We start from the raw sequence: 13668 nt of genomic DNA, 5'->3' as shown, positions 1-13668 counted from the left end.
CAACATGGTCTTCTCTGACAGGACTGGAATAATATGACTGTCTGCAGCTCAGGTCAGAGTGGAATGTTGATCCTGGCTTTGCACTTTGTAGGAGAACAGTTGAAGAATATGAGGCTGTCTGAGTGGAACTACTGAAAAGTACTGGATGAAGGTTGCAGTGACTTTATAAAGTCCTGAGTTTTGTTATAAGGGAGTCCATCCTGAATGGTCTTGAAAAACTTTACTTTTAAATTGTGTTTATTCCAATATTTCCGGGGGTGTTTGCAAGCATATGCAACATGACTGCATTACAAAGTAAAGCAATAAAGGTTAGAGTAAGGGTGCTATTACTGACTCATTTTCAAATGCAGAAAGCAGAACAGTGTTCTGATCTAGATGCTAGCTTGGTTTTTGAACCCTTTGCTAGATAACATCTGCTGATGTAGATACCATCTGCTGATGGTTTTAAGAGACATCTTTTTTTTGTCCATTCAAAAGAGAACCAGCCTATGTTGGCTAAAACTTACTGTGTGTTTTCTTGTATGAATGTCAGTGAGTGTGAGGTAACATTGTTCCCTCATGCACTACGTTGTCTGCTTCCAGAATTACAGAACAGGTTTAGCCCCAAGGCTGTGCAAACTTAAGATTTTGATTGATGGAAAATAGATTTGTTTTCATCATTACTGTGTCTTATATTTTACCAGTGCATATGTACATGTCGTCCTGTGCATCCTGTCTGAGGTGTGGAAATGAATGTAAGATGAAATATGTTGAACTTTGAAGAAACTGTTACATGGGGCTTTGTTCAGAATGTCTTCACTTGCCATTTCAGAATTTGGCTGCAGTGGCTGTGCGTGAATTCTTGATTTATCTGATATTTCTCTGATTAGATTTTGCAGTGAGGAATCTCGCATAAATTCCTTCCATTAAAAATGCAATTTGTTGATTTTTGTATAAAGCTCACTGCAAAACAAGGTGAGGAATACGTAAGAGGAAACTTTTGGATTTTTAATTCTAATCCTGATTTGTGTAATTTAACATCTTGCCAGAAGGTGTCAGCTTACTCACAGAGAATTGATAATCTGTGAACTTGAGATTCCCTTTAGTATGGTAGAATCAATTTATTCACGTACAAAAACAATTTGTGCCTTGTGTCAGATGTTTGCCTTTTCACAAATCTTTTACAGAGGTTTTTACAAAGGAAAATTTGAGAATCAGCGAGTGCACTTTTAGCAGCTTGGGGATTCCATTTTAGGAAGTTGTAAAAAGTTTTTGCAAAATAAATTCACAGTAGCACATGGTTGTATCGTAGTAACAATGTAGAGCTCCTGTTTATTGTAGTACAGATGATCTATAGCTTTTTTTTTTTTTTTTTAGTGCCCACATTCTGATTTTTAGGAAGCATTTTAATCAATCCATCTGATTTATAGGTATAATACCATTTTCCTTCTTCAAGATCTAGGCTTCTTTCATTGGTGTGCAGCTTGGGAGAGGTGGATGGAATAAATAGAAATCTTATTCTGTTCTTCTGTACCTCTCTCCCTGAATAACACCTAGAACCAGTTACAAAGGTTACACAGTATTTACATCTTTTTGTTTGCTAATTTGGAACATACACAGCAGCTCTAGTTCACCCTGAACTTATTTTTGTCACAGAGATTTTTGTATTTGATTTATTCTAGTGAAGGCGGTTCTTACTATTTTATTTTTTAAAGCTTCATTGATATTGCTTCTCTTAGTTGTATGTTTCATAGGCTGACATCAAAAGGAAAGCATGTAAATGTTCTACAGCTACATACTTCTGAAGGGCCACTTCAGCTATACTTGTTCAAATGCAGTTTTATATTCAGTGTTGGGCAGTGCACCTTAGGTCTGGATGCATGGAATTCCAAATCAGAGCATTTTCCTGCACTTACTAGATGCTTTCTTGCTTAGGTTCAACATAAAAGTGCAATTGCAGATTGTAGCAAGCTTCATGCTCACTGGGGTTTCTGGAGGTGCGAAGTATGCCCAAAATGGACAACTTTTTGGACGCTTTAAGCTCACTGAAACGCTGTCAGAAGACACTTTGGCGGGACGGCTGGTGATGACCAAAGTCAACGCTGTTTATTTATTGCCTGTCACTAAAGAGAAGTCAGCACAGACCCAAGGAACCAAAGAGAAGGTTTATGAAGCAGCTATTGAAGAGAAAACAAAGGATTACATCTTCTTGAGGGTATCCAGGGAATGTTGTGAAGAGCTTAATCTTCGGGCAGATTGTGAGATGCAGGTAAGCCTGAGAGGAGGCTGTTCTGGCATGTTTGCATTACACCTATTTCAGCTCCACCCAAAATAATTGCTGGAATATATAGTAGGGAATTTTTTTTTTTTTTTTAATCTCCTTGTGATACAGAGAAAGTAGAGTGCAAATGAGAATTTCAGGTAGGTGAAATGCGTATACTTATTTATAAAATGAATATTGTCACCAGAGTCCACAACCTTTTCATTAACAAAGTCAAGGGAAGGAGTGTTAGGATTTGTTTTTCCTCCAAAATAATAAACCATTGGTGCTCTTTTACATAGTCAGATGGAACACTTTAGTAATTTGCATCTGAGGCAGTTGATTTTGTGTTGTTTCCTCCTTGTGTTGCTGTGGATTCTACTGCATTTATTTCTGGACTTGAGGTGAGATGAAGTTTTAGTGAAGTTGAGGCTGTGAATGAGCTTTGTGCTGCTTTCTGCACCTGTGTCAGAACAAAAGGAATATCGTCCTCTAGTGGGCAATTTACTGCCTTGGTGAAGGTGATGAGGGTTGAATAGATACAGGCACGAGGAAAAGGAGCAAATACTTTTCTGATGCATATCCTGTATTTCACAATGGTACTTGCCTCCATTAACTCTGAAATACCTGTCTGGGAGGCATTCCATCGCAATATGAAGAGGTACAACACTGCTGGTGGTGTTGGCAGTAAGATCAAGTTTTTGTTTACTTTGCAGTTAACGTGAAATGAGGGGGATGGAGTGTGCTTTTAAACCATGTTGTTGTGCAGCTTGCAAACAAGCTTGCAATTCTTGCTCATGCAGTAAGGGAAGACAAAGCTGTCGTTAACTATTTGCACTCCTCCTACCTGTTCCCTTTGTATGCCTGCTGTAGAATTCACGGTTGACCTTGTTTACTAGCCAGAAATGACCTCAAATTAAGGTCACTGAAATTACTTAAATTGAATGCATTTTCACCAAGGAATTATCTCCATTTACTTTCTGTTGTGGAGACATATGTAGGAATCTTAATGTCTTAATTTAATGTGACTGATTGGTCTGGGAAGGCTTACGCTCTTCTGGGCTCTTGGTTTTGTGTTTGTTTTCTTAAAGCAATAATTAAATCTACTAATTGATTCTATCAAAAACTGCACTGGCATTCCAAATGAGCTGGAGTTTGAGTAACTGACTTATTTTCCTTCGAGTGTCATAGAACCAGGCCTGAGGCAGCAAATCTCTTCTCCATTAAAAACGAGGTTCTGAGTTTATTTGTGAAATCATGCAGTGCTTCGTATTTACATCAGTGAACTGGTGGTGAAATCCTTGAACAGTTACCTATATTTCAATGAATCGTGACTGGGAGGAAAGTTTTTGTGATGAAACGTTGACTGAAAAATGTGGAAAGAAGAGTCCTCAGGTTAGAACTGAGGGTAGTACAGCTTGGAGGTACAGTGCTCCCATTAAAGATGCTGGAAGTCTTGCTGTTATCTCCAGTGGATTAGTAATCCCTGTGTGATTCTTAAACAAAATTGCTGTAATTTCTGTATGTTTTTTGATAAAATACCTTCCTTCCTTTTATTATCTAATAGTTTATCTTGGAGATTTCCTGATAATTTCCTTGTCTGTTGTCCTGGCTAAACTAAAGCACAAAGAGAATTTTGACTTGGGCTGGAATGAGCTGGTGCTTTAAAGCCCCTTGGCTGCTGCTCTTCTTGGTAACCAAACTAACATGAGACTGTTTTATTTTTGGAGTAGTTGCACTGTCTTGTCGTTTTCTGTGAACTGGCATTGGATTGACTTCCTTTCCCACTGTTTTCTTGTTCTGGAATGTTTATTGAAGCAGGTTACATGCTTCTCCTTCACAGATGGCCTCATTCAGTACTCTGCAACAGCAAACATAACTACATGACTCAATCCAAACTGGATTGAAAACAAAACAAATCACAAGCTGTGAAAATGGAGAATGCTGGTAGATAATAAGAGACATTGAACGCCAGCCACCTTTCTTGGACTCTCAGAAAGGGCCGTTAAAGTGTTGGTCAGATTTACAGTTTGTGTTTAAATTGTAGCTTTTTAGTACCAGGTGGGCTTCTGTTAGCCTTGGGTCTGTAGGAGCAAAGAAACTTCTCCTCTATAGAGCAAGCTGAAGTTGGGAGTGGTGCCACTTGCTTGGGAATCCTTTCCTACCATGTGGGATGCTGTGGGTAGGGGATGCCTGGAGGGATGCTTGGGGTCACCCTCTGGCAGCGTGAGCTGTCACTGTCATTCTTGGCATATGCTAAACCATGCTGCTTTAAACAGCTGGCTGTTTCCTGCAGCAGTGGGTAGGCATCAGCTTTGCAATGAAACGGTGGGGAAAAAGAGGTTTGAGCACTTTTAAGAAACAAGCTTTACTACCAGTCAGAATAGTTCCTGTGAGCTCTGTGCCTGTTCCTCAGCTCTGTTGCTGCCCTTTTCTTTATACATCTTGCTGTAAGATGCAGTGGGCGAGGTGAATATGTAGTGCCTTGTATCTGTGAGAGACAGAAAGTTAATGGCTGCACTGATGTAAGCAGGTGTTGTTTAATACAGCAAAGCTAGTATTGCTTTATTTTTTTACATGCTGCATCACGATATGAACAGTGTTTTTAAATATAATAGGAAAGGAAATGCTGAGAGCGTTGAAACACAAGTAATTGAGAAGACAAACAGTCTGTATTGATAAACAACTGAATTTTAGAAATTACATTTTGGAGAGTTCTAACAATTCAACAGAAGTGACAAATTGTGTTATTGCAGAATGTTTGGCTGGAATTAAGCACTGTTTGGGTTTTATCCCTGCTTGTCACACATCTGATCTGTACTATCTGTTCATCTGCAATAGCTTCTGGTCTGTTTCTGTTTTCAAGTTGTTCTTACGGTAAAATATGGGGGCTTAAATCTTTAAAAACGATGCTCTAGCTCAGTGCTGTTTTCAAGGAGTACTTTTTTGTGTACCAAAAATAATTTGAAGAATATTATACTTTTTTTTTCCTGGAAGTGCAGTAGAATCTAATCTTAAACAGCAAAATGATGTTACAGGAGGTGCTGTATTTTAGTTTGTTTACAAAAAAAACAAAACTAATCCTGTTTCCTTCTGATAACCAGTGGGTTGCAGGAAGATAAAGTTATTGTATACAGCAAAATCTACAGTGTTTTCAAAAGAAATCATTTTTGGTTCACCTATTAATTCATTCACTTTGTATTGCAGGTTGAACTGCAGTTTCAGTTAAATCGCTTACCCCTCTGTGAAATGCATTATGCCTTGGACAGGATTAAGGACAACAGTATTTTGTTTCCAGATGTCAGCATGACTCCCACCATACCCTGGAGTCCCAACAGGTACAAGAATACAAACACTTTAATATCAACGATCGTATGGTAATGTAGTATTGAATTTCCCATAACAGATGGCTGAAATCTGCCCTGGAACAGGAAATATGTCTTGCTCTTCATTAATGGTGAGGATAGTTCAGAGAAGGGAGTGAAACTGTTCTGAATAAAACAAGAAAGCTGATCCTCTGAGGACTAGAATCTGTTGATTAGTTTTCCCTGTGGTTGAATGGTGACTTCAATAGGCACTGCAGTTGTGTTGTAGCTGCAGTAAGCAAATCTGTTCTTATTTCCTGCTCTGCAGTTCTTCATTGAAAATATGTACTTGATAGAAATGTAAATATCTGTTGCAAGGATTCTGCTGTGTAGGATCTTAAACATGCAGACTCACTAACACGAGCAATATGTGAGTACTGCTTGAGTTTGATGCAGTAACCCAAATTTGGACACACCAGTGAAGGGAATGGGAGAACAAAAGGGTGTGTGAATAAGGCATTGCACTTGTGGTCAGTCCTGAGATTCCTTGTGTATACATTGTACAGTTTCTTTTAGGACATAAAAACTTCCACGTTGTTTAAACTCTTTTGAGAAACCTTACAGGGATACAGTAATGCATTTAAAATAGTGCATCTTGAAGAGGAAACTTGGGGAAGAAATGAGGCTTTGTGGCTCAGGGAGTCTGGTCAGTGTTCTTGGGGCATGGGGAAGGGTGGGGGGGGAAAAAAAGCATGAAGTTTCTGTACTTAGACACCAGGAAAATGAGAGGTATGTGGAACTGATGCCTGTGCAGCACTCAGGGAGTTGTGTGACATCTTGAAGGTGAGAATTAAGAGTGTGATTGTGCTGCAGTACAAAACAGAAGACAGCTCAAGGATGAGAAGGAAAGTGATCTGGCCACAAAACTGAGACAGCTAGAAAATCTAAGGCGAAAGTTACTGGAAAAAGTTGAGTTTGTTTTTGAAGTGCAGGAAGAACAGAGATGATAAAAGGGGGCTGGTGCAGCGTTCTGGGTGGGGAAGATTGCTGGATGTATCAAAGCTTTGTCAGTAAAGGCTGAAAGAAGGAAGCAGGTTTTGCACAGCTCTGCCACAAGCTAATGAAGGACAATGACAATCTGTTCACTGACTTAATTAAGTGTGGGGAAAAATCTTGTAAAGAAGTAGTATTTAGGAATGGCTTGAAAGTAAGCAGTGATTTCAATGAAAAGGAAGGAAGGCAAGCAAGCTAGAACATTTTTCTGTTTTATGTCAGGAGATTTATATTATCAAAAACTTACACAGTGGTTCTGGTTGTATAATTTGTACACTGTTTTGTATTTTTTATATATGTAAATAATGTGTATAATGATTGCCATTCAGTTTAAGTCAGTGCAGGCAGCATGTTTTTTTTTTTTTTTTTTCTCCCTCTGATGGCTTGGTTTGCTTTAACTCAGAACTGTCTTCCCTATACCTCTCTTGTACTTCTGTTTTATGTCTGTATTACTTTCCACTATTTCTTAGATTCCTCTGCAAGCTTTTTGTTCACAGCTATCTTAAAAGTTAGGACTTCAATCAGCTCCTCTTGATTTTAGTCCCTTCTGGTAGCAGAAGCTTTCCTTATTTGCAAGAATCATAGTGCTTGCACCAAAGCAGATCACGTTGCTGAACTATGGCCATATGTGCAGCAGTGACAGGTGTTTTTTGCTGTGCGTGTCTACTTTTAAATCTGTCACTGGGAATATTATAAGCTGTGCCTACAAATCTTTAACCTCTTACGCTTGTTGGAATTTTCTGAAAGAATCTTTCTGTTAATGCTGGTATTTCTGATTACAGCAGAGGTTCTTTTAGACTGCTTTTTTTTGTTGGAGGTGTGTGCTTTAATGATCTCAAAAGAGGGAAAAATGTCTGTAATTGGTTATTACTAGTTTTTGTTGTTGTTGTTGTTGTCTTGTTTGATTCTGAGATTCATCCTCGTTCACATTTACCAAGCCTGAGGTAATATAAATGTTGACTTTCGAAGCTGACAGGGTAAACACTGCCTGGAATAAATATAGCTGATGTTGCTTTTTGTGTAGTAATGGTAGGAAAACATTGATGTCTGCTTTCTTTTATTATCAAGTAGTGGTTCAGTATATACTTCTGTCTGAAATGTGCGTTATAGAGGCTAATTAATGTTAAGCAAGATACTGTAAATTGGGAAGTAGTTGGATTCCTTTTGGAAAAAAAAATACTGATTTACTGCAAATAGTATCAAGGTTTTGTGATACAAGCATGTTATATTTTGCTGGATCTGTTGGTTTGTTTTAATGTGGCTCAGAATAACAGAATCAATACATTAACTTACAGACCTTCATGAAAGCTTTTGAAATCTTGCCTCGTTTCATTTCTTTTTGATGTGAGTTGTCATAGGATCTGATTTTCAACTCTCGCCTCCTTTTTTACAGACAATGGGATGAGCAGTTGGACCCTCGGCTAAATGCTAAGCAGAAAGAGGCTGTTCTGGCTATCACTACCCCACTTTCAATACAACTGCCTCCTGTTCTTATCATCGGTCCCTATGGGACAGGAAAAACGTTCACGCTGGCTCAGGCAGTCAAGCACATACTCCAACAACAGGATACTAGGTGAGGTGGGGCTCTAAATAGAGCAGTACGTGATGAGCAAAGTGCCATTTCTTATGAAGTTCAGGTTAAAGGCAGGAGTATAGAATTTCCATCCAGCTTAAAAACAACCAAAACCCGAGCTACCTGTTATTGTTTTGAATGGTAAAGTAACTTTATAATCTTAGCCTGTATTTTCCGTTTTAAGCTATTTAAAATTGAAAATATTGAGAAGGACTGTGATTTGCTCAGCATGGGAAGTTGTGCAGTATATTTGATAGTAAAAGCTGTTCCTTACTTACAGTCGAGTCTGGATTTATAACTGCAAGGTAATTGTTGGAAATCTGTTTAAACTTTATACCTTTATATAAGTGAAGGATTTAAGTTAAAGAGCTGAACCATGTGAACTAGAGTAGGTCAGTGCCTGGATTCATGAAGAGAAATGTACAGGAAGATGGCCACTGTTTCCTTTGTTTTGTATTCTACTGCTTTGAATTGTTTTCTGTTTCTTCATTGCTTTTTTATTTGCACCATTTATTCCAGCAGGATTCTCATTTGCACCCATTCTAATAGTGCTGCTGATCTCTACATAAAGGATTATTTACATCCATATGTAGAAGCAGGCAATCCCCAGGCAAGACCTCTCAGGTATTTTTTAAGGCTTATTATGTATCTATAAAATACTCTTCTTAAGAAAAGGTGTCTATAATAACAAAAAAAAAAGTTAAAGAACATTTAAGATATAAAAGCATATTGGCATTACCAGCAGTGATTTTAAAAATATAGACTAAAAGGAATGTGAAACATTGTCAGCATAATTTTGTGTCATTTCTTAACTGAAAATAAAGACATCCTTTTTTAAGCTTTTATTTTTCTATTGCTAAATGTGTCGTTCCTAATGAGCAAACTTTTGATATGCTCCTCTAAAAGCTACTGTAATAAAATAAAAGTGAATTTAACTGTATTTTAAATTCCAGAGGATTCTGACTCATGCTTATGGTTTGGAAGCTGGGGCTGCTCACCTGGCTTTTTGAAGAAAAAAATATGTCATAGGAGCTAAATAGAAAATATATAAATTTTTTAAACCATGGTAGTTTGGCCTCTTCTGATCAGTCAACTTGAAGTAATTGTGCATGTGATTCAAAGTGCTCACCGTGGTTATTTTGGGGGAGTTACTTATGGACCAAGGTAAAGAAGTGGAAATCGAAAGCATAGGAAAACTGAAATGTGCATATAAATAGGGAGTATTTATTTATTGGCAGAAACTCACTCTTGGGAATATTTGCACAGATACCATAGAGCATAGGACTGCTAGCTTGGTGTATGTCTTTTGAACTACAGGCTTCATTTTCTAAATGCCCGTGTGCGAGTTTATTATATTACAAAGAAAATGATTCGCTGTGTTACTTGCTAGCTATCAAGAGCCATCCTGGACTTAGAATTTACATAATGTCAGTAAAGCCAAAAGTTACATGAAAGGGTGAGATTGACAACAGGTGTTAATTCTGGTAGGAGTGCTGGCTTTAGGTGCCATGTGACAGACTGAGGATCTGGCCAGAAAGAGGAGACAGTTTGCTTGGAGAAGTTCTTTTGGACCTGGTGTATTTTGACACAGATTGTTTTCAGGCTCTTTGTAAAGCACTTTGTGATGAAAAGCATTACAGTATCTTAATTTTGTAGCTGGGAAAAGCGTGTGTAATTTATGCTTTCAGGAGTACTGAACTGTGGTTTAACAGAGCAAGGTGTTAGGTAGTTTTGTTGTGGTCGCCACACTTCTGCTACCTTCTACATGTGCTATATTCTGTTTAGCACAGTCTCAGGCATGCTCATGAAAAACATACATAAACAATTTCTTTTCCATTAAGGTTAAATATATATCTATATACATATTTGCCAAGGATATTTAATGCAGAAATGCGCAAAAAACACTGAATGTTTAAAATAAAAAGTAACTTTCATAGTATTTTTAATGAGTACTTTGGAAAGTGCTGCTGTGAACTGTGTATCCTATTCCAATGAACATAGTACCTTGAGGAAAAGCTTTGGAAAATAGAGGCACCTCTCCAGATCTGTATATTTTTGTATATCCACAAAGCATGCTTGTAAATGACTTTAAAAGTGTTACGTAGCTTCCAAACAACTTCTACTTGGGAAGCCTAACTACAAGCCAGCTGATCCAGGAGGACATAGAGAGTCAATATCTGCACTGAAAGCTAGAGCTGTGTGATGTTCCTAGCGTAAAATCAATCTCTTAGCTTTCTTATTGACTGTTGTCAAGGTACGTTTTCAAATTAAAATCATCACTGTTAGTTTAAACAGGGTGCCCTGAGCCTTTTGCTGCTGCCTAAGGGAAACAAAATGGAGCAGAAGCAGGAAGGTACCCAAGCAGGATGTGCTGCTTGCAGTGTTTGTTTCGGAATGGCTCAGCAGTTTGCTTTAGATGTTTTGCTTTTACTCTGCAGCTATGAGTTGGTTGCATAGCATCCTTGCTAAAAATGTTCCCACAGATGAGTCGGGAGCACCATAATATTTCTGTTGTTTTTGAAGAGAGAAAGCTTAATTATTTAGTGTTGCCTGAGAACTACGTAAATATTTCTATAAATTTCTGTGGATAAAACTAAATAATTTATCCCATTAGGAGTTGCACCATAAAAATTTGAAGTCTTTAGTTTGGAGAGTTTGTTTAAATACCATGTAATAATTTCATGTGTATGTATTTTTTTCTAACAAATAATTATCTTTATCCTTTGGAAAAGATACAGGCAAAATGAATTGGGGGAAAAAAAATACGTTGAATCTAAGTTCTGCACCTAAATAAAATACCAAGGAAGCCAGGAGACCAAATTCTCAGAGTCCTAATGCCCATAAACAGATCTGTATCCAGTAAAAAAAAAAAAAAAGGCACTGGTTGTGATTAGGGGTAATGCAGCTAAGGGACACACTCCAAAACCTGTCTGTTTCTGAAGACACGTGGCATGGGAAAAAAGTAAAATAAAATTGTTCTCCCGATGTAAGCTAACGCTGAGGTGTTTCTGAAAGAAAAGAACTCAGTAACCTACAGTTAGGAGAAAAGAGCCTGCAATTAAATGCTTCTGTTCCATGCTAAGACTCTATCTATTTTATTATTATTTTTTTTTTTGCATGCAGAAGCAGGCAGTGTTAGAGGGCGATTCAAAGCAGTGGAGGTGGTAATTGCCTTCCAACTTGTGTATGCTCTTACTCCGTGGCTGTGCTTGTCTCTCTCCATCAGCTGCTGGAGCCCTCAGGAGGCAACTCTGACAGTAGGCACTGCAGGCAGGTGCTGGAGCTGCACGTGGCACCCAAAAACTCCAGTCCAGATCTGGGAAGCATGGAGATTCTCTCTATGCAGTGATTGCAGTATCTACTGTTTATTATTTGTGTGTTTCAAAGTTAGTTGTATCCATATGTTATTCAAAGTAGGGAGATCTTGTTGGAATGTGATGTCGCACTTAGACATAAAGGTGGTGTCATTTTCCTTATGAAATATCGATTCTGTGTATGTTAACCTGTGTATAGAGGATACTTTCAGTGCTTTTGTTTGTGGAAGATTTAAGGGACTCAATCTTTTGGGGCTTCTATTTCAATGTGGTTCCCAGTGTATTTGTCTGTGATTCCACTGCCTGTGGTTTGGACAAAGCTAGCCTTTGAGCTTCTAATTTCTCTGCAATTAAAGTCTTGGGGTTTGTATCTCCAGCAGCACACGATCACAAGGAGTTGCAGGAACTGAAGGAAAGGTCGGTCAGTGGCTCCTGACTGCTGGCACTCAGGGCCTTTGCTTAGGGAAACATTAGAAGTTGGGTTAGTCTCTCACTCAGAAGTTAAGGGTATGTTGCAGAATGAGCTGTTTTTGAATTGCGTTGAGCTGGTTAAAAATATTTGTATATATTGCAGTGGGTTCCTCCAGCTTTAACAAAACAATCTTGAAATTACAGAAGTGGTAATTAGTGCAGATTGCATAGAAGAAATCCCACGTTCTGTTACTTACTTATATCACGACTTTTTCCAAGTAGTCACATCTGCCAGGTGCTTTTCTGGCAGTGGTGCATATTAGCTTTGGAATACCTTTTTGATCTCGTATCAAAATAAAATAAATTCATGGGTAAGCAACAGTGCAGTTTGAGGTGCTGTCAGCCAATCTTTGAGTCACAGATAGTCGAATTTGTGTAATGAAAGACAGTGCATGGTATAATAATGTCTAATAACCATAATATTTTGCATTTCAATAGCACCTTTCATCCAAGAATCTCAAAGTGCTTTACAAACATAAACTCACAATAAACTCATTAATCCTCACAGTACTTCTGTGAGATGGTAGGTAAGTATTGTCCTCAGTTCACATTGGGAAACTGAATCATATGAAAGCTGACTGAATGGCTGCGATGAGGAGAGCAGGGTTGTTCTGCTCCTGCTGCCTCCTTCTAGTGATCCGGCTCTGACTGCATGTTGCTGCACTGGTGTAATAGCAGCATATCACATAAACCTTGTTGGTCTGATGGCTGATGGAAAATAAATTCATGGACCACATTGGAAGGTTCTTGATCCTGAAACAGTGCTGAACCCAGGCTGAACTGGTCACAGTTGATCACCGTGTCAATTTTGGCTGGTGCTGTTGCCATCCAGATTACTGCAGCACAATTGCAGCCCGTGCTTTTCATTTTGTGTCTTGTCTGAAATGGGCATCAATATCTGTATTTTCACCAAATTTATTGCAACCCTCACAGTTTCTCTCATGTTATGTGGAACTGAGCTGTGCTTTTCCAACTTGAGGAGACATATGGTATCCAAAGTCCAGCCATTGCAATCATGTTTTGCACTTGAGTGCATAATTTCACTTCTTCAAATATTTTATTAATGATTTGGGATTTGTAATATGGGTGCAGGAGAAACTTAATCAAAAGGAAGTAATTAATGAATAGATAAACAGCATAAATTATTTTAAACCATTTCATCTGAATTTGCTTTGGAAATAAGTTAAAATAACTTCAATTCTAAGTAAGGATGTATAGTAGTGTCTTGTAATTTAAAAATTGCACTTCAGATTTGCATTTCTGACTTGATACAGGTGATGTTTTTGAGGAATGCCACTTAAAGAAGCTCTTTCACATCTTTATTCAGATCTGCAGCTGGTGTGCTTGGTTCTGTTTAACCCTGTGGAGTTACTTCTACTCTGTCTTCTAGGGCACAAGCTTCATGTTTTCCTGTTCCTCTTCCTTTTTAGCTGGATGGGCTGTAACATTTCATCTGAATAGAATAATTCATTGTTGATCTCATGACACGGTGATTAAAAATATCTTGAATCTCATGGAAAGATGTTTGATGCCCAGTTGCTGACAATGTCCTGATATTTTAGATGAAGAAAGCTTTCCTTAGGCACTGTTTTATGATTCTTCTATTAAATATACCAGAGTTAAGGCCCTTCATGATAAAGCAATGAATTTAGATCCAGTTTTGTTCTTAGAAAGCATATTACATTTATGAAAGTAGTGCATGATTTTATTAAT

General features: G+C 38.1%; 1 protein-coding gene across 3 annotated transcripts in view; it reads left to right on the top strand.

The window, feature by feature from the left end:
* The window catches only part of HELZ (helicase with zinc finger), a 72595-nt gene that overhangs the window by 31330 nt on the left and 27597 nt on the right, over positions 1-13668 (top strand). For 2 of the 3 annotated variants that reach the window (XM_042832909.1, XM_042832907.1), the window contains 4 exons: positions 1915-2248; positions 5447-5577; positions 7991-8170; positions 8690-8794. In XM_042832909.1, coding sequence (XP_042688843.1) covers positions 1915-2248; positions 5447-5577; positions 7991-8170; positions 8690-8794 — 750 coding nt within the window. The remainder of the gene's footprint in view (positions 1-1914; positions 2249-5446; positions 5578-7990; positions 8171-8689; positions 8795-13668) is intronic. The other variant, XM_042832908.1, reaches the window with a different exon arrangement.

This window comes from Centrocercus urophasianus, unplaced genomic scaffold (genome assembly GCF_019232065.1).
Source record: "Centrocercus urophasianus isolate 14NV4802_14NV808 unplaced genomic scaffold, USGS_Curo_1.0 seq_40, whole genome shotgun sequence".
NCBI classification, from domain to species: Eukaryota; Metazoa; Chordata; class Aves; order Galliformes; family Phasianidae; genus Centrocercus; species Centrocercus urophasianus.
The sequence above is the reverse complement of the archived record's forward strand: the minus strand, read 5'-3'. Positions and strand labels throughout refer to the sequence as shown.